The sequence below is a fragment of the Malurus melanocephalus genome, unplaced genomic scaffold (assembly GCF_030028575.1).
Source record: "Malurus melanocephalus ecotype Western Australia unplaced genomic scaffold, MMel_1.1 scaffold_68, whole genome shotgun sequence".
Lineage (NCBI taxonomy): Eukaryota > Metazoa > Chordata > Aves > Passeriformes > Maluridae > Malurus > Malurus melanocephalus.
In genome coordinates this window covers 232,583-252,909 of record NW_026623300.1, presented here as the reverse complement: position 1 = coordinate 252,909, position 20,327 = coordinate 232,583, and the positions used below count along the sequence as shown (strand labels likewise).

Sequence of the window (20,327 nt, the reverse complement as noted above, 5' to 3'; positions counted from 1 at the left end):
ACTGTGTAATGCTTCCCATTACACAAATCTATCTACTTGTAACATTTAACAGAACAAAAAAAATTACTAAATTACTAAATTCACAAAAAATTAAAAATGTCACTGGTAAAAAAAACCAAATAAGCATTAAAGGCTCTTTCATTAGTATTGCCTTCTAATAGTCTAATAAAGCCAAATCTTTGACTTCACAAATATTGGAGCAACTATTTGCATGTTTCCTTTAAACCTCCTGTGTCAACACAGAACTAATGATGATATAGAACATAACCAAAATTTAGTTTTGTTGTTAAGGAAAGTTTAATAATACACCTGCAGTAAATAACTGCAGCATCTCAGGCAGAAGTCAGTGTGCCACAGCAACAATGAAATAATGAACCTTTTACCCCCAAATATGAATCCATATTTCTAAAGCCTTCTCCTAGCTGGCGTTCCAGAGAACTGCGCAGTCACACCAGTGATTTACTAATCCAGCTCAGAGGGATTTCAAGTCTTATTYTCTGTTATCATCCTGCCACTATCACAGGAGCCCAAAGCAATGTCGTCATCCATTGTCCAATAATTATGGAATGACACAAAGGACAGACTGAGAACAAATCATATTGGACACAGGCAATTTTCTGAGTCATCAGGTTATGTCTAATCCCTCCTTTAAAAACGTAACTTTCTCAGGTGTGTGGGCTGGAAAGGCTATCCACACAACAACCTATGCTTGCCAACAAAGTGCAATTAGTTACCCAAAATTAAACTGAAAAGTAGTAGGAAGTAATCATCATTTTGACAGTAACTTCAAGCAGCCCCGAAAAGAGGAAAGATGTAGGCAAAGTATGCCTGACTTCTTTATCACATTTCAACAATCTATTCATAGAAAACAGATAAAGCTGACTTTATACCTACCTATTACGACCAACACAAACCAAAGCAGCTAAATCCAAAGTTAAATGCATTATTTGATATTTCATATGAAAAGAAACCAACAAAAATTGCAAATTCCCATAAAGCTAGGAAACCATCAAGGCAATATTTTACATGTCACGGCAAAAACAAGAACAGGAAATCTCTTTAGTTGTCCTACCTTCTTGAACAGCCTGGAAAGGATTGTTGCCATCCACAAACGTCACTGAACATGTGATTTTCTCTGTTTGCAAGATTTCATCATTCTGGTTGAGATCAGCAACTGCCATTCGAAAAACTTCCTCATCTTTTTTGGCAGATTCATCAAAAATCGCTCCTGTGGAGGAATAAAAAGAACAAAAATCATATTGCACCTTTCATGTGCAGTATCCCAAAGCATAAATCRTAAGTACTTAAGACATTTTTTGCTAGAACACCATCCCTTCCTCACTCCTTAAGAGCAGAGCCCAGAAACTGCTTTAAAAGATACAGAAATTCTTACATTTTGACAGAAACTAAGATATAAATTGAAGCAAAGCATTGATCACAGCTGGAAATGATGGGGGAAACTAGTAAGGTACCAAGCAAATTCTGTATAAGAACATGGCCATGAAATGAGAATTGAGTTTCTTCCAAAAGTGCCATTTAATATATTGAATGACTACAGTGGGCTAGGATATACATTTAATATTATGTCTACTGGCAATTAAAAACTATGGTTCAAATAATGTGAGAACAAGCCTAAAATGGTAGCAATACTGGGAAAAAAGAGGCAGAATTGGCACCCATGATCTATAGGTCAGTAGCCAACATAAAATATTTCAGGTGTAATACYTATAAGATTTGCAACACAACAAATCCAGCTAATTATCTGGCTTTTTAATTCAGTAAGTTAAATTTAAATAGTTAACTAAAATAAGTTCTGCTTTTAGAAATCTCACAGAAAGTAAATGTTCTGCCTATTTCTTCAAAACATTTAAGCAGAATATTTAAAATGGTGAACTAAGAAACTCAAGAGGAGCTGGCAGAGTGAGAGTGGCCAACTCTCTTTTAGCCAGTTCTTCAAGTCTATTGAAAAAGAGCTCCAAGACTAATCCAGGACTTTTACACCATTTTTTTCTTTAAACTATAGGGTCACCTTTAGTAGCGCTAATTTCCTGTTATTTTTACACTGGCTTCTTGTATGAACTACTTATTCAGAGATGGCTCCAATTACACTGTGATAGTCCTATGACAAAYGCTAGCCAGTTAAAAACCTGAAAAATCAAGGCTATTGGATTTTTAAGCACCTTTAAAGCTTTCATTTCCAAGCAGCAGATTAAAGAGACAAAAGGGCTACTTCAAAAGTAAACTTTTGAAAAATGTGTTTATTTATTCTTGAGTGTCTGTTGTCAGTACAGAACTCACTAAAGGCAGTGAATATGTCAAGGTAGACAAAGACAACAGAAAATGCTGATCACTGATGACTCCAGGTAAACACCTGCAAGTAGTGCTGAACAGAATTGAAAAAGATTCATTTAGAGGAAAATGTTACTTTAAGATAAATAACTTCATGCACAGTGTTTATTCTGTTTTTCCCACTGACTTCTGACACTCATCTCCCTGCCAGCATCATCTCCCTGCCAGCACCACTCATCCTTCGTGAGCATCATCTCTTCCTACAATCTGACCGCTTTGACTCCAGCATTTTCCCTCCTGAAGCTCCTACCATCTGGAACAGCTGTTCTTTACCTCTCCACCTCATTCACCTGTCATCTYTGTGTAAATCTCAGCTGAAAACATTCATTTTTCCCCTTGCACCCATTCCATTTTCCCTTGTTTTATTTAGCTCCACAATGCAAAACTGCGCATGGCTGAGAATATGCTTTGTATGCGAGATATTCCAAATCATATTTTCTCCACAGAGACACTTATTTGTGGATAAATGTGGCATTTAAGAGGACCAAAATCAGTGTGCAAGATATACCTTAAATCATGTTTCTAACCTCATGGAACTCAAACCAAACCATCCCACACATTTTGGGGTTACACCTGTACTGATGCCACTGGCATAGGCCAGGAGATATTTGAAGGAACGATTTGACAAGGCTACTAAGCAAAAAGGGTAAAAATTAAGGAGGAAAAAAATTGGAAAATAGTTATGGTAATTAGTCAACTTCTATCCCAGTAGAGTAATTCTATCACAAATGCTATACTATAAAGAAATGAACATACACAGATTTCATGCAGACACACAGGGCAGCTGTCGACTGTATTGCAGAACAGCATGGTAAAATAAAGAWCTTCCAGCCAAGAGTACAGAGTTCAGCTTCTTATTCAACAGATGGGAAATATCATCTTAACCCCAAAATAATCCAGGTCATTTACTGAGTAGAGGATACAGCAAAGTCCCAGGTAATGACATTTCTTTTGCATGGGTCATAAAAATCGTCCTCAACACCTCTGCTCTTCCACTGGGCAACAGAGGGCTACTGCCAACATAATCCTGGACTGGTGAATCCATCAAGGCTCTCAACATCTGAATCTTCTTGACAATCTTTTCTCTTTCATTCAGACAGATATTCCCAATGAACTCCTACACTTTTTCTTCTGTTTCTCAGCCTGAAACAAATCCTACCTCTGGCCGCACCTGAATGTATAAGGGACTGGATTGGATCAAACTCCATTCTGTTTTTATAAATGCTGCTCTCATACAATTCCTCCACTTGTGCTCTGATCGTGGCTTTTTTTTATGGCTCCATGATTCAGATGCAAATATCAAAATTTTTCCTATAGCTGACATTTTAAAGAAACTACATTACACACTCCTACGCTAGAACATATCTCCATAGGTAATACAAATAAATGTACAAACACAAATAGATGAAGTACAAGAAAAAAAAGTTCTAAACATAGCTCTTGTCTAAGCATCCAAGCAGAAATGAGATCATTTTCCTTCAGAAACTCTGGCCTTATTCATTAGAGTATCTAACTTCCCTACACAAAAAGCCTTTTAAGATATAATAAAGATTACACTGTTCCTTTCAGGAGATGGCAGTGCAAAGCAGCACATGCATTACACTTCAAATGGTGATAAGAGAAATTTTATTGCATAATTGATTCTCAAAATTGAATTTTAGTTGTTATATAAAATTGAACACCTAAAAACAAAGAAAGCCAAGCCACAAACCCCTGAATTATTTTAAAATATTATTACTGTTCCCAAATATAAAAGTTAATGTCCCTGTTTCAGCTGTATTTCATGTGTCTACATATCTCTCTATATTACAGAGGGGGACGGATAAGATATTATTTTTGCTTGTTTTCTGAAAGAAAAGCCATTTCAATGAAAAGATGGAAGAGATTGGTTGGATTGTGCTAACATTTGCTGGAAAATTTTCCTTTCACTGTCATTTCAGGAATTATCCTCCAGTTTACAGGATTGAACTCTCTGAAGTGAAGCAGGTATATCAAAAATTTTGCATGCAGCTCAATACGCAAACCCTTAACTAAAAGTTAACTTAAACCTTATTATGAAGTAAAATGTTCTTTTCTTGCCTAGGTCTGAAGTCTGAGGTTTTTTATGTGTATTCTTTCACATATARTCATTCAACCAAGTCAAACAATCAAAATGAACAAATAAAGGGTATCAGACTTGAAAATTGCTTCCATAGCGAGACCTCTATATGTTTYCTCATTTTTTTATGTAGACCTAGAAATAAGAGAACTGGAATGACCACAATCTTACTTGGACTACATGTCTAGATTGAATCCTTTTAGACATGAGAAAAACTGTTACAGAAAGTAATAAACAGCTAAGGAGGAAAAGAAATTTATTTCTACAGATTCTGTAAGACAGTTATTCTCTAGAAAAATGATGCAACCCTATTTACGAAGAGAGAAAGTCTCCAAAATTATACAAAAGTAATTCTGTTCATCCCTCTTCCACCCCCACTGCTCATCTGAGCTGAAAGTGGCCTCACACTAAATGTGTCATTTCTAACTAAGTTCAAGGAGCATTCCCAYGATTGCATCAGGAGCCGACATGCTGACACAGCAACTACTCTGCACCAGTTTCCCCTCCTGTTTTATTAGCATGTCATTAGTTTCAGCTTTATTTCAGAATCTGGATGAGGACAGCACAAACATAATTCTCCACCAGCTTTTTAAAAACCCTCAGCTCATCAATAATGTCATATGGTTTAGCAGAGAATTTTTTCCATTTAACCACCTAATTTACACTTAGCCATGTCACACAAAATCTACCAATTTAATATAGACCAAATCAGACAAATGCTCAATAAGTTCAGATAAGAATAACATCATTAGAATGGCCTTTCAAAGATCCCTTGTCCTACTGACCCATAAGCACGGAAAAAAAAAAAAAATCTAAATTAGATATTATCAGCTCTTTCTAGAGTGAAAAGAGCAGTCTTGTGGAAGCAGTCGAGAAAACCAAAATGTGAGAGAAATGCATCATAACTGCAAGGATGAAGCAAGAAAAGATTTGAACCTTCTCTTTTAGGTTTAAGGTTCCTTAACCTTAAACTGTTCATCTTTCTATCAACTAAGAAAGGGYAAAGCCCACTGCCTGAAGTGTTTTCAAGTATTATAATTTTATTACATATGAAAGTATGCAATTTCTGGACCTCAGTGCTGCATTTAGTCTCAGAAAATTAAGTACCTTATTTCAAAGAGGAGGAAGAGCACATGGATTAAATGCCATTGTGAATTGAGGTCACAGTTCAATTCCAGCACRTGCTTGATTTTCACCTTCTAACACTGCACACACACACCTCACCAATAAAAGCCATATACGCCCAATTATTTACTAGTTCATTCCTGTAACATCTGGAGAGAAAAGGATGAAAATGGGAAAGTGTATACATAGAAACTTTTTGAGTGACTATCCCATGCTCTCAGCAGCTCCTGATTCTTTGACAATTCTTTGYGCCACTGATATTGTCAACCTGTTCTAGTGTCTGAATCAAATTCTACTGTATTTTCTCAACTGCTGCTACTGAATTATTATTCTGAATGAGAAACTTAACACAKCTGCCAGGAGAAGGATGGCCATGCTGTTAATGCTCAGCACTGGAAGCTGAGAGTTTTGACTTTTCATGGCAAATCTCATCTGAAATATCCTTGAGATTTATGAGCTCATTGCCACAGGTYGAACTCCCCAATATCAAATAAGGCTATGAAACAATAATTTCCAGAGGCCTGAGTAAGACAGGTATTTGAGATCCTCAGATACATATAAATCTTATGTTTTTCCTGGGCCACGTGAATGTATGGTTGGGAAAATTTGCGTAAAATCCATTCATTCTTAATTATAATGGTAAATGCCTGGCTATATCACATACYATCATGTCTGCTTTACTGAATATATTCATGAAGCTTTAGAAGGCAAATTACAATGGTATTATTGCCAACAGCGAGAGGGTCTGGATGCATTTTACAGAGCGGTTGCAGTAATGGAGGAATTTCAGGAGTCACATACAGAGGCCTTGCCTCCTACATGCAGCTCCCATCACTATGGTATTTAGCATGCACTAATACAGCTGGACCCTAAATTTCATTGTGACATATTTAGAGCTGCTGTTACCTTTCTCTGATAACTGAYGGGCAGTTGAGAATGTGCAATCACATCTTGATTCTCTCAATGATGGGAAAACAGCATGCTTTGGCTTTACCTTTTAAGCTGACTTAGTTTTAGAAACCCTTTAGGAACAGCACAGTAAGCTTCACTTTGTCTTTGCAGCATAAAGGSAGCTGAACTCCTCTACCTTCTGTATCCTGCTCCCAGCAGATGTGTCCTCAGCCACCTCACACATCAGGCTGCRGATGCTGAGCACGGCACAGGGTTGGCCTCTGAGCCCCCCGGTCCGTGGGGACCACAGCTGCTCACCCGGGGCCAGTGGGGGCTTCAGCTCAGGGCACAGCCAATCCTTGGCATCCCAAACCGTCAGCCTCAAGTGTTGGCTCCCCAGAGCCTCCCTACCCTGCACCACAGGGATCTCAGCACCACAGTGCATCTAGGTCAAGCTGAAATTTTTGAAAACACTACTTGTTTGTTCATTTTAATTTTTCAAGACTTTCAGACAGCTCCCATGATGATGTTAAAAGAGACAGCAGGGCAGGCTGAGGAACACCTGCACAATSTCCTTCTGCAGAGAATGTAATGTCTACATGTCTGTCGAAGTGTAAAGGTAAGATTTGTCTACTTCCTATTTCTCTCATTTTCATAGGCATTCTAAAGACACTGAGCAATATGTTAGCACCTATCTTCCACTATTTATCATCAGACATGTAAAAGAAATTAAAAACAATCAGCTGAGGATAACGTATTCRCCAACACTAAATCTAGACGTATGTGTGAAGCTCTACTGTGACTTCCAGCAGCACAAATAAGACCAGAAAAACTTCCCTGCAGTTTCTGGATTACCACTGACACACAACTGATCAGCTAAGAGAAGTATGAAGCCTACTGTCATTTTTTTAATKGACTTTTGTAAAGGTCTGCTTCTGATAGGGAGTGGATGGTCTTCCAGACCATGAGCAACGCCCCCTTCCTTGAGATCAGTGAATGTATGTCTACATTCAGATTGCTGCTACCTCCAGAATGCATTCCTTAAATAAGAATGCATGCATTTTTAATGTAGCAAAAAAAAAAGTGCACAATTATTAAATACAAGGTCCACACCTAATCAGAATATGTGAAAAAAAAAACAAAAAAACCCACCCAAAACCAAACTCCCCACATTATTTTCTAGGGTAGCCACACTCCCTGGGAATCTTGTCATCTGGATCTGCAGTCAGGTGCATGTATATAAATGACACATTACTGGTATTAATTAGAGAAGCTACCCTTTTAGCTGGACACAACAATTTAATCAGAAACTGGAGAGCTGGACTAGAGAATGAAGGTTTTCCGTATTCACACCCAAGCTTAGCAAATGTTTTTTGAATGTACAAAGCTAAATTTAAATGTATGAATAATCTCTCTCTTCCACACCTGGAAACAAGACTGTGCACAGCTTCATACAGTGCTTCCAACTTTGTATGGCACCACTTACCCAAACCACTGCAAAAGACACCTCTAGTCACTCTGGGAGCTATACCATAAAAACACACAGTCCATTTCTGATCCTTTTATAAGCACTTAACCCCATTCTCAGTGCAGCTGTATGACTGGAACATCATACAAGTAATACAACAACTTCTTCCTTTCCTTGTTTTTTATTTTCTAACTTTGAATACTTGAAACAGAGGCAAATGAGGAATTTTGCAGGTGTTTCAAACTAGCAAATTGCTGGAGGCAAAGTCTGTTTGTAATACAAAGAAAGTCAGAAAAGTGCAGTTATCATCCAAGTACAGCAAAGTCTCCCCATTCTTCTGCCAAAATATGGATGTATTTTAATGTCCCAATCTTACAGTTAAATAACCGATACAGTTCTCCTTGGCTTTGAAAACTGACATTTGTTTTAAATTAYCTGGCTTCAGGAGGGTATCCCACTCTAGTACATCTTTTGTTATCTCTARAGTATACCAGGTTTTGGAAGCATTAAGGTGGTTTACTTTGTCAGGTTGACAAAGTAAATGAAGAYTCCACTTTTTAAAGTTTTCTGAAATGATTTACATGCAGTGAGAGCCAATGCTTCAGGTATTCTATTTCAAATCCCATTGATTATAAGGCAATACAGAATGTCCAAGAAAGGTGAAACAYAAGCCTGAAGGTAGAGAATCAATTGTCTTTGCACAGCCTTAATTTAATTTTAACGTGATTAAAGAGAGTCAGGGGTCAGTTCATCTGCCCACAAAAGATGCTAAAGTTCTGTGGAGCTCAGAAAATTTTGAAAGTTACAACTCTGACAGTTTGCAATACCAGAATGCACAATGGATTTTTTTTTTCTGTTTAATTCTACAGTAACATTGTGGATACACATCAGTGTCATTGGGAATTATATTCATATTTGGAACAAACAGACTCTAAGATCTTATCCTCCTTATTTACATTGTCTGTCAGGCACATATGCACAAGCATGAACTCGTTCCAATCACCACTGAATTATTTTAAGCTCATCCTGACAGATACTTCTAATTGTTCTCAAGTTCTAAATCATCATTTTACACTTATATTTAATGTAACAAATGGTACAATTTGTCAAAATCATCTGCTGAGTCTTGTTAATCTTGTTTAAAAAACAGCTGCCATTTGCCAGTCCCTTTTTGAGATGTGTTCTTGTTGCCTACAAGAACAATGAATACAGAGGGAGAGGAAAGCATAACACTGGGTACTACCAARAAATGCACTTCAGAGGATATCATGAATTGAGAGGGACCCACAAGGATCATCAGAGTTCAGCTCCTGGCCCTGCMCAGGCAAGCCCCAAAAATCACACCATRTGGTATCTGTTCTTTGCATCTTTTTCTGTGCAACATATAATCAATGGCATCTTAAAAAGCAATTCTAAAAAATCTCCAGCTAAGTAATGAAGTCCCTTCTCAATTGGTCGACATTCTCATTAACTTAAGGAGACCTCRAGTAGAAAAGGAGTGTAAAAACTACTATATCAAAGAAATAACAATTGACACAGATCTTGTGTTTATTTTTAAGAACTAATTGATTGCACAAATTGCAGAGCCACAAAGAATTTATTCCCGCAGACTCAAAAGCACTGCACAAGCACCTGTTGTGGCATTGGAGACCGCTAAACTACTTCTGTAAATGCAGCAGGGCACAATATAATCATCATATAAACAATACATTTTATACATAATGCAGTTTTCACAGCGTAAGAATTAAGATATCTTCTGTGCACTGTTCCACTATAAACTTGATGTGCTGATTAACTACAGTGATAATATCTTCACATTCATTATGCAACAAATGAGCTGATAATAATGAGAAGCTTTTCATGTTTTCTATCATATCCATAACTATCAAGTTAGGGTCTAGCTGTGAAAAGCATCTGGTTTGGTAGATATACTTGCCAAATTATTAATATGGTATACAGAAAGTTAATGTGATGATCATAAATTTACTGAATAACATCCACATTCTTGAAAAAAGAATGTTAAAAAACAACCTTATAGTATATTTTCACAGATTGTTTAAATGCCGGTTTAGAAGCAGAGCAAAAATGGATTTGATGCACTGTTTCATCATTTTTAGTAGCCCCTACCTGCCAATGGAAGAACACCTCACAAAGTGTCAACAATGATGACTATATCTTTAAAACAAACCCCTGAACAGTAAAGCATTTGTCATCGTCTATCTTCTACTCTCATACTTGTTGCTCTGCCTCTGTGTACAATTCTGCTTTGTGATTTTTGAAAGACAAACTGATACTTTAATTAATCAAACGATGCAGACTGTTAGGTAGAGATGGAGAGAAGGCTGCTGCCAAACCATTTCTTTATGACATGAGGCAGCTGCAGCACCTCATTCCTGTAGCAGCTGAGCTTAGGGGAGAATGAGATTCCCAATATGCTGGGGATGTTGTYAATAGACAAACATATGCCTGTGTACACACACACAGACATGAAAGTGCAAAGATTAGAGTGTGAGATTTTTCTGGAGGGCATTTTTCTGGTTTTCCCTTCCTATTTCACAAGCCTTTTGCTACAAACASTTTAATCATTTCATGAAGTACAAAAGCCTGGCTTACAACACTGAAATACAGGTGYTGACACTAAAGATTGCCATTGGGAGGGTGTTACAAGAATAAGAGACTATTTCTTGAGTACCACACAGTGTATATATTTAGCYTCCTGTTCACTCTAAAAAAGTAAGACGGAGATGCTGAGTCATGCCATAGACTCAGCATGGTTTGCATTGGAAGGGACCTTTAAAAACAACAGGTAGGGACACTTTTCACTAGATCACATTGCTAAAATACTCATCCAACCCAACCTTGAATATATCCAGTGATGGAGTAACCACAACTTCTGTGGGTATCACAGAGAAGTACAGACAAATAACTTTTAAATATATTGCTTTTAAAAACCTGTCTGACACAAMGTGCAGTGACATGAATGCCATGGTTAAGAATTAAACAATGCAGGGAACAAAGCAACTGTTTTATGAGCCTGACTGAATATGCAAAGACAGACTCTAAAAATAATCCTTTTCTTAAACAGCTTTTCTATTCTGCTGGAGGAGAGACATTCAGCAAATCTACACACAAACATGGTATTTGAATAGAAACAGGAGCCACCAAACAAATTAGTCCATCTCCTTGCAAGACAGGACAGGACTGTCTTGTAGAGCACAAATTTACATTCCAGTTGAAAATTAACATATTTAACTTATTTCACTGTTATTTCACAAATAACAAATCTGGAGGCAATCAGTTTCCAATTTCAACACATTCAAAATTGCTCCAAGAAAGAGCCACTTTCCAAAAATGCTACAAATTATCCTGTTTCTACTAACAGGATTCTTATTTATTTCTCAGTACAGATTTTCCTCATCTAGTGTTACTCTCTTGAATTATTATTGTTTTTATCATTTTGGCAAAAGGACAACAATAGAGCTCTGAAATTTTCTTTGAAAATATTCAGGACTATGGGCTCAAAGTGCCTTCATGACCAAGGATGTTGAATAMTTAAATTCTTAGTCACTTTCTCTAGATGATTGCACCATATTATCTCTGTATTTCTGATTCAAGTTTGATAGAATATTTTCTACTTTTGCAACTCAGCATTTACATAGGCATATAAAAAATATATTCTCAGAAAACCTCTCAGATAAGCTGACAAAATTTTTATTTCAAAAATATCGCCCAATAAATTATTGGAATTATTTCCATTTTGGAAYAGGCAAAAGAAAGAAGTGGAGAGTAAGAAAAGGTCAACGTCATTCTACATGTGACTCTTTAGAATATGACAAAAAAGTCCTGATTTAAATTTCTTCAACTCTCTGCTGCAATTTAATTTCACCCTTTGCTTTAATAACCCTACAGTTCTTCAGAAATACAAAGCTCTTTGAAAATCATCASACTCCATATGAAATTTGCATTACCCAAAGCTTCACTGCAAGTCAATTAAAAGTCCAAGTTCTGTTAAAAAGTCATTTCCAGGGTGCAATAAATGTCTGTATATTGTTGGTTTGTTGTTTTTTGTTTTTTTTTTAATCAAGACAGAATTTCTGATTTTAAGCTCTGAAAAATGAAGATCAAGTGTTTCTTCCATTGGCTTCCGTAACATCAGCCTCCAGGTCCACAGCTAGAATAAACTGTAATCCCCGCAAGATCACAAATATTTTTCAGAAACTAATCCTGGCATTAGATATTTTTAATGAGACCTGAAACWATGTGTTTGGTTTAAGTTATCACCTGTCAAGAAGAACTTATAAAAAGCCATTTTCAAGCGAATAATTACATTCCCATTTTAGAGATTGAGTAATATTAAGCAGATGTGCAGTGACTTGTTCAGACACTCCATAATTAGTTGCCTGTCAAAATTAGAAGAATCTAATAAAAACCTGATTATTCAAAGTACCTATCTTTATTTCTATCACTTAACACATATAATCTTGGAACACTGATATTAAAATAACAGTAAGTATGCTATTATTATAGATCCCACTTTATCTGAAAATTTGATCAGAAAAGAGATTTGGGTTTTTCATTGGAGCACTTTAGGAGGCAAAGTTGTGGGGTKTGGTTTGTGTTCTTGGTTTGTATTTTTATTGGTATTTTAAAGTGAAGTGGCTCTAAACTGAAGGTGACAAAAATATGCTTTATGCATTCAAARTCATTCTAACTTAAACAGACTTGAAGTTCAGTAACTTAAGCAAAGACTTCCTTTTAAATTTTAAGATCTCATTGAAATCAGGAAAAAAAATACAAGCTGGAAAGTAGAAAAGAAAATTAAAGAYAAAATTATACAAAAGGGAAAAGAAACCAACCAAGAAAAAAATGTGTCATTAGCCATATTCAAATTTAAACATGCAATGTAGAGACTGGAGCATTAGTAAAAAGATTCCAGAAGTGATACTTGGGGAGGTATAGAAACTGTTCTTGTTGGTGCATGATGTCTACTGATCAATTTAAGTTTGCAAGGAGCCAGCCAAAGTAAGAGAGAAGCATTTTGACAGCAGCCAGTTGTAGGCAACAGATCATTCTGAGAAAATTTTCTTATTTACACAACTGGTAATAAGAAAACAAGCAAAACTTCCACTATAATAATAAAAAAAAAAATGTTTTATCTTTAACAAAGCATGAATATAATCTGAAATAATTCCAGCTATTAACTTTCTGGGAGCCAAGATCAAGGTTTTGTTTTCCTCTAGTCAGCAGAACAGTACCTGAAAAAAAATGTGCATTTTATCTTCTGTTACATTTGATAAGCTCCCAAGCAATAAACAAACAGGGAAAACCAGGAAAGAAAAATAACCTTCCTACTATTATTGTAACCACTTTAGTATCATCAATTCTCCCAGCTTGCTTGTTTAAGAAAAAACAATTCTTATAATCTACTTCTTCAMCTTCAAGGAAACAACCCCAGTAGTTCACTATAATATGAACATTAAAGGAAATTAGAAAATTATTTTACAAATCAGAAGGACATGTTACATTCAAACCTAGAATCTAAATTCTGCCCTCCTCTGCATTTAAATACTTCAGTACATATATTTAGCTCCATTTTCCAGTCACTTCTGCCTTAAGTCCTTTTACGGTTTGGGAAAAGATGAAGAAACTTAGCTCACATTGACTTTACCTACAGGCCTGTCACATGACTAGACATAATGGTTTCAAATTTGTCCACAGATTATGAATCTCATTATTATTGTATCATTTAATTATCACAGGATCATTTTTACTAGTTATTACTGTATTATTACCAATTAATACAGAGTACTTTGAGTATATTGTGGCACATTTTATCTGGGACAATGTGTAATTAATTTGTCAAATTACTCCAAGACTACACGAGAATTCTACCTAAGACAAATGCTTTTGCACCCATAATACCTGGTTCTCAAACTGCTAACCAGAGGTTAGTTAAAAACCCTGCAAAATTAAGCACTGATAAAGGGATTCCCCAGCAGACTATGGCAAACACAACTTATTTCTTGGATTTTTTTTTAAATCTCTCTTGTTGGCCTCTCTCCAATCAAGAGGAGGATATCTAAATATTCTATGCATTTAATAGAAATGCAAAAGGCATTTCTAGGAATGAGATCTCAGCTTGAGGCATCACTCCTAATCCCTCATTTTTAAAAGCAAGTACAACTGTACTGAGGTCATGATTTTCCATGCTAGATCATCAGTGTACAAGAATTTACATTAGCTCTACTTTGTTATAAAGAGTAAGATAAAATTTCTGAGAAAGAGGAAAACTATATTGCCCAGGATTTGTGTTGCATAACAATAGTGCATTGTATACTTAACTAGCCCTTAATAAAGGGTAATATTAGTTGAAGAAATGGGATCACTGCAAGTATTCACATCCAGATCTCCTCTTCCCTATCCTCTGTTCCAGACAAAACGTAATATGAGTCTGTATTCAGGTATGCAGCCCTACAATCAAACTGTAGGTAGCAATCCACATTCCCATGAACAAAATTCTACATCCTTCCACTTGAGGGAAAAAAAAAAACCCAAAAAACAACAAACCAAAAAAAAAACCCCCTCAAAACCAGTTAATAGTCTACAAAGAAAAAGTATTATTCATTGGCTTGACAGGGCAACCAAGAGGTATCTACCTGATTCTGGGATCTTAGAGGATTTTCTTTTAGCATTGCCCTTGAAGCCTCTAGTCATCCCAGTAAAACATCTCCTGATGGGTCTTTTTACAGGTTGAAGAAAAATAAGCCTTGCAAAGCATCTCACGATCCATACTAAGCATTTCCACTTTTCTCTCCTTTTTTTTTTTCTCCCCCACATAGAGATATCATAATTTTCCTCTTTGGTCTTAGAAATAGAATACCAAAAAAAGATTCCTTGAAGCATAAGGTAAAATTTACATCAGACATTACCCTATCCACATTTCTCTTTCCATCCCTCCTTCACTTTCATGGGTTTTGTATCAATAAACTTTGCAATACATGTATTTATAGAATTGGTAAAGCTGCTTTACAGTCCAGAAAGTAATTCAAACTACCAGGATGCTACAACAGAGGCTGGGACATTATCATGGAATGTGGTTTTACCTCCTGAAAAGGAATAAAASTGAGCACACATCTTGAGCACTTTTTGCAAGTTCTTTGACAACATCCTACAATGCAAGGGGAAATATAGGAGTATACCATTCCACTGTGTTTCATAAGTAAGGGTGTTCACACCTCTATCTCCCTTCTGTAGAAGACTCAGAGCTRTATATCCCATAGGGCTTCCATATTGCACTTCTCTGCTTCCCTGAACTCAGGAAAGAGCCAGGTTTGAAAGCACACCTTTGCCATCAAAGTATGATGTATGCTTACAGAAGCTGAAGTTTCAGCTTTCCTCTTTGGTTATCTCAGGAAAGACAAATAAAACACACAGATGCAGTCACTTCTGTGTTTCTGATTTAACACCCAGTAACTGATACAACTTTGATGCCTGGGTAACTTCTTGACCTGTTCACTACATGAAACTGTTCCACCTTATGTAAACTGGTTTCAGAATAATTACCTGTTCTCTGCAGCTTTTAGTTTCTATTTCTGCTTATCCCTCTCTTTCTGAATATATGCAGAAAACTGGGAAGATGACTTATGCAAGCTTGAAGATGCATGACTTATCATATTTTGCTTTTCTAATGACTTTTTAAAAAAATCCCTCAATACTACTTGATATAAGGTGGAAGTCCCCTTTTCTGGCTATGCAGGGTATCTGAATAAAAACATCACTCTAAAAGGTCACATTGTTATATTTACAGTCTGCAATAAGCCATCCTGCGATATGAAATTCATGGAACCTTTGATTAAAAAATGAAAATGCATATAACAAGCTCACAGAAGGGGAACACTGTGTGGAATTATCATCTCATGCATACACACCCTCTAAAAGAATGTGAAGAAGCAAAAGAACATGGTTTCCCAAAGAGAAATGGCACATCACATATTTTAAGTTAAGGCAGAGCCTTCYAAAAGTGTAATAAAAATTGGTCAGGTAAAAGTCATTTGGGGTTTATAAGCTCTATCCTRGAACGGACAAGAATGACAAGGCTAACAAAGACTAACTATTCCATTACAATTCTTCAGTGGTAGCATATATAGTCCATTATGCATGAATCTATGTCTCAAGCTTCATTTTTCAGAGATGGTTATAGACCCAAAGGACAAAATCCCAAAAGYAAAAAAGCAGCACATCTCAAAAAGCCTCATGGAGTCAGTTCTGCTTTTTAAAGTAAACACTTATGTTAGTGAGTCATTATAAAACCTTAAGATTGACACCTAAGTTTCCACAAATAAAATCTTCCAACTTCCTCTTCCATATGACTGCACAAGAGTTTACCATATTACAAATATAGATTTGCATATTACTTGCCTTTCTTTTTCACATGTTCATTTTATATTAGGTTACTTTATTCTCAGAAATATGCAGAAGAGTTAGAGAAAACTCCAGAACATAAATCCTTGAATCCATATTAGGAATTGGGAAAAATTATATACAGTAAGATCATCAAATAATGATKAAGCAGCCATAATTCACTGCTTAAATGTAGAAGGGAAACTATTTTCTAATGAACTCTCATCAGGAGGCTATTTTTTCTATGAAACCAGCAGTAAATTGCTATCCATGCATCTTTCATCAASAGCACCAGCATTTTGCAGTTGTGTTTTCAAAATATTTGAAGAATCAATTGCAATTTACAACTGTACTCTCATTCGTCAATAAATAAATAAATATGCTTTTGAAGTATCTCCTTGACTGCTTTCAAAGCCTTTTCACTATCAAATACTAGGTTAAGATTTTAGCAACCATATCAAAATCCTAGTATTAACTTCTGAAAGTAAAAGGGGAGAAGAACCMAGTTTGAACGCCTTGGTGTTGGCTCTACTGCAAAGCACCTAAGTACCAGCTTACCTTCAGCTACTGAAAATAACACCTGTGTTTTAACAAAAATTACCATTTCAATGAAATAAAAGCCTGTGAAGCATTTTGAGGTTTTTTCTTTAAGCAGCAATCTTAAAAGCAATAATGATAATCACTGCAGAGGCTAACCTGGCTTTCACCTACTTACACTGTTTATGTACTGAAACAGTCTGGGTAGGGATATAATCAGCTGCCTCTTTGAGAAAGTAGAACTAATTTTCAGAAAGATTATTTGWGACASATTTCCTGAGAAAACTGAAAAACTYTGTGGGTTTCAGGAAGAGCTTGACACTTGCCCCACATTCTTCAATAGCTTTTCAACGCATGCAAGACTTTTCAGTATTTCTGCACAGCTCGAGCACATATCTTTWAAAAAAAACATTCAAAAACAGATTCTTACCAAGCACTGCAAACTCAGTGCTGGTAGGGCATGGAAATTAAACAGACAGAGAGGTTTTAATCAGCCATGGTGAACCAATGCTAAGAGCAGCTCTTACTCCAGGGAGAAACAACTCATCGGAGGATACAGACACAAACCCTTCACCAAGAATCCTTAGATGCCCTTCAGTTTAGGTTTCACTATATATGACCTGAATAARCTTTTATGTGTATATTTGAATATATAGTGAATATATTTCCTCATAAATTTTGCAATCAAGAAATCAGTGTGAAAAGAGCAGCTCTAGAAGATGCAGGCAAAGTTTTTAAAAAACAGGCATAGATTTATAGTGGGGTTGGAGGTATTGTCCAGACAACCTGAAGTGGCTGCAGTAATTTTGCAACAGAATGCTATTATGCAAGTGAAGTGCTGAAGTACTGCAAATACAGAGTAACTGGAGGTTCACTTTTTACATGCAATTTTCAATCCCCTCCTCTTGYCATATTAAAGGGCTTGGAAGGTCATCAAATACTGGCCTGAGATTGCACTTAAAGGAAAATGAGGCACAAGGCTGCATGTCAGCTGCAAGGTAAACATGTTCTTGAATGGCAGCTGATGACATGGCACCTTAGGACTCAATATACTTGAGGTTATCTGACCCAGAAAGACAGGCTTTAGAGGATGCAGCCAGTGTTCTTCCTATACATTTCAGCAGGCTCAAATAGCACAAGAGAAAAGCTTCCCCAGCCAACAAACAGGAGGCTGATTTATACAACTGGCCTTTCTCATGCATGCATATTATTCTTCAGCATCACARCTATTAAGTTACCAGATTTTTAGAGCCACTCAGTAATGAAAAATCCATCAGAACCATCCATTTGCAGCTGAAGAATATAGTGTCAAGGAAATTTCTCTATATATTGTGTGAGGAAGTGACACTTCCTGCAGCTTTGCTGCCTGTGAGGGGCTGGCATGCCAAGCACTGACAGSAGAATGAATAGAGCCAGTCATGCTAAACATGTATCCTATTGTTTTGGGCTGTGTCCATCAGATCCACTGTCAACACATTTTCTSTTTCTCCCTCTGCCTCCCCCCACCACCATCTTTTGTTGCTGTTGTTGGCAACTTACACTCATCCTATTTGATTCACGAAGAATATGCTGTGATCCATGCTGCATCTGCAGGAGCCGCTCTTTTAAAGAAGCACAGTTACTACTTTTTTTTTTCCTCCAAAAGGTCTCCAAAGATAATACCTTGGTAAGCAGGAAAGCTGTTCCCCTCTTTAAACCAAACCAATGTCTGGATAAAACTCGCTGTATTCCCTCCTCAGTGTAAGGATGAGAGTTTCAAAAGGCAGCCCTGGCTGAGGACACACCTCCACAGTGCACACACGTACATGGATATACACGGATGTGCACCTGTTACTACTTTCTTGCTTKGCATCTCTTCTTACTTTACTCTTCYTGCTTTACAATTACCAGGTTTTGAAGGGAGAAGTCTCCCAAAATGTAATCATGCTTTTTTCAAATACTGGCAGCTTGACCACTYGCTTGATCCAGAAACAGCCTGAGCCAGCTCTGTGTGGGCAGGAAGAGCTCATGGTAAATTAGAAACCTCAACAGGGGACACACAAGTTGGGATTCAGTCATAGGCAAAGGCTGAATGCTCTGCAACTATTTGGGGCAACTTCTATTCTAYGTAATGAAAAACTGTAGYTTCTCTGCCCCCCCCCCCCCCAATAAACAATTCCTTAATCCAAAACAAAATGTTTAAAAAATAAATTAAACTTAGTAAATGCTACTGAAAATTCTTTTCTCCCTCTTTGCAAAGAGATTTATAAATTATGCAGGGAAAGAAAACTTTTAAAAAAAAAGGTGTTATCTTCTAGGAAAATATTCTACCTGCAATGTCACAAATGGGTAAATTTCCTGAAAAAATACTGTCCAGGACTTTACTACAGTCTGGAACTTTTCCAGATGTTTATGAGTAGGGAAAAATAAATGGGTGAACCAAACARGCCATGAAGCCTTAATGAGACTTTATCTTAGAATTTAGGGAGCAAGGACAGTGACTTGCAAAACCTTAAAAGTCGATAACAAGGCAGAATGAAGCCTTGCCTTTGTTTAATTTTCAAAAGACCTGGCAACCAACCTGTCAAGGGGCTCCTCTCAGGTTTCCCCTTAGGGAAAGTAACACATTTGTCAGGACAGGGAATGCCATCTCTTGCCTTCCCTGTGGCCAAGAACAGAACCTGCCTGAAGTGGTGCTTACACMCAGGCACTATGAATGAAATCAAATGCTGATAAAAAGATAACTTGCCAGGGCTCTGGCCTACACACTTTTGAAGGAAGACTGAAACTAGAACCCACAGGGAGAAGCTGTCAAAGAAAAGGATGGCAGAAAGTCACCCTGCTAGACAAAATAGGAAAGACTGTGCTATCTATTTTTTATCAATCACACAAACTGCATCACATCACTCTTCTTAACCCTAAAGCGTCAGGAAAAAGAAGATAGGCTTCTAAGGACCCCTAGGTTACTGCAATGACACAGAATCAAACAGGAAATAAATGATGTTAGCAAGAGTGGGATCAAAAGAGAAAAAAAAGACAAAAACAGAGGACTAGCAATCTTTCAGGAAAGCTTGGGCAGCGGCAAAAACAGAAAACATTTTCTATATTGCAAGGTCTCTGAAAAGCGACTCACAGAAGTCCAATGAACATCACTGCTTCACCAAGGAGGAGGGAGGGAAGGCAATGATCACTTAAAGTTCAAGGACCTAACTGGGTGTCCCTGATGAGCAGGGTTTTTATAAATTAAGAGATTTTTAGACTTYACTCCTGCTTCTCAACCTTATGCTTCTTCTGATGACACCACTGTGGTATGACAGGTTCACTAGATGATTTAATCCCATTTTACTTCAAACTTTAGAAATTTATWAATAGGGGAAAATGAAATGGCTTGCCAAGGCTGAATTCTTCAACAAATGCCTTGAGTAGTATTAAAAGACTGGACAGTGCATTCTGCCAGGGAAATTAAAAAAAAAACAAAAA

At 36.8% G+C, this 20,327-nt stretch overlaps 1 protein-coding gene across 1 annotated transcript in view; it reads right to left on the bottom strand.

The window, feature by feature from the left end:
• The window catches only part of GRID2 (glutamate ionotropic receptor delta type subunit 2), a 659,493-nt gene that overhangs the window by 522,287 nt on the left and 116,879 nt on the right, over positions 1–20,327 (bottom strand). The window contains exon 2 of the mRNA XM_057366575.1: positions 1,073–1,228. Within this exon, the coding sequence (XP_057222558.1) occupies positions 1,073–1,228 (156 nt within the window). The remainder of the gene's footprint in view (positions 1–1,072; positions 1,229–20,327) is intronic.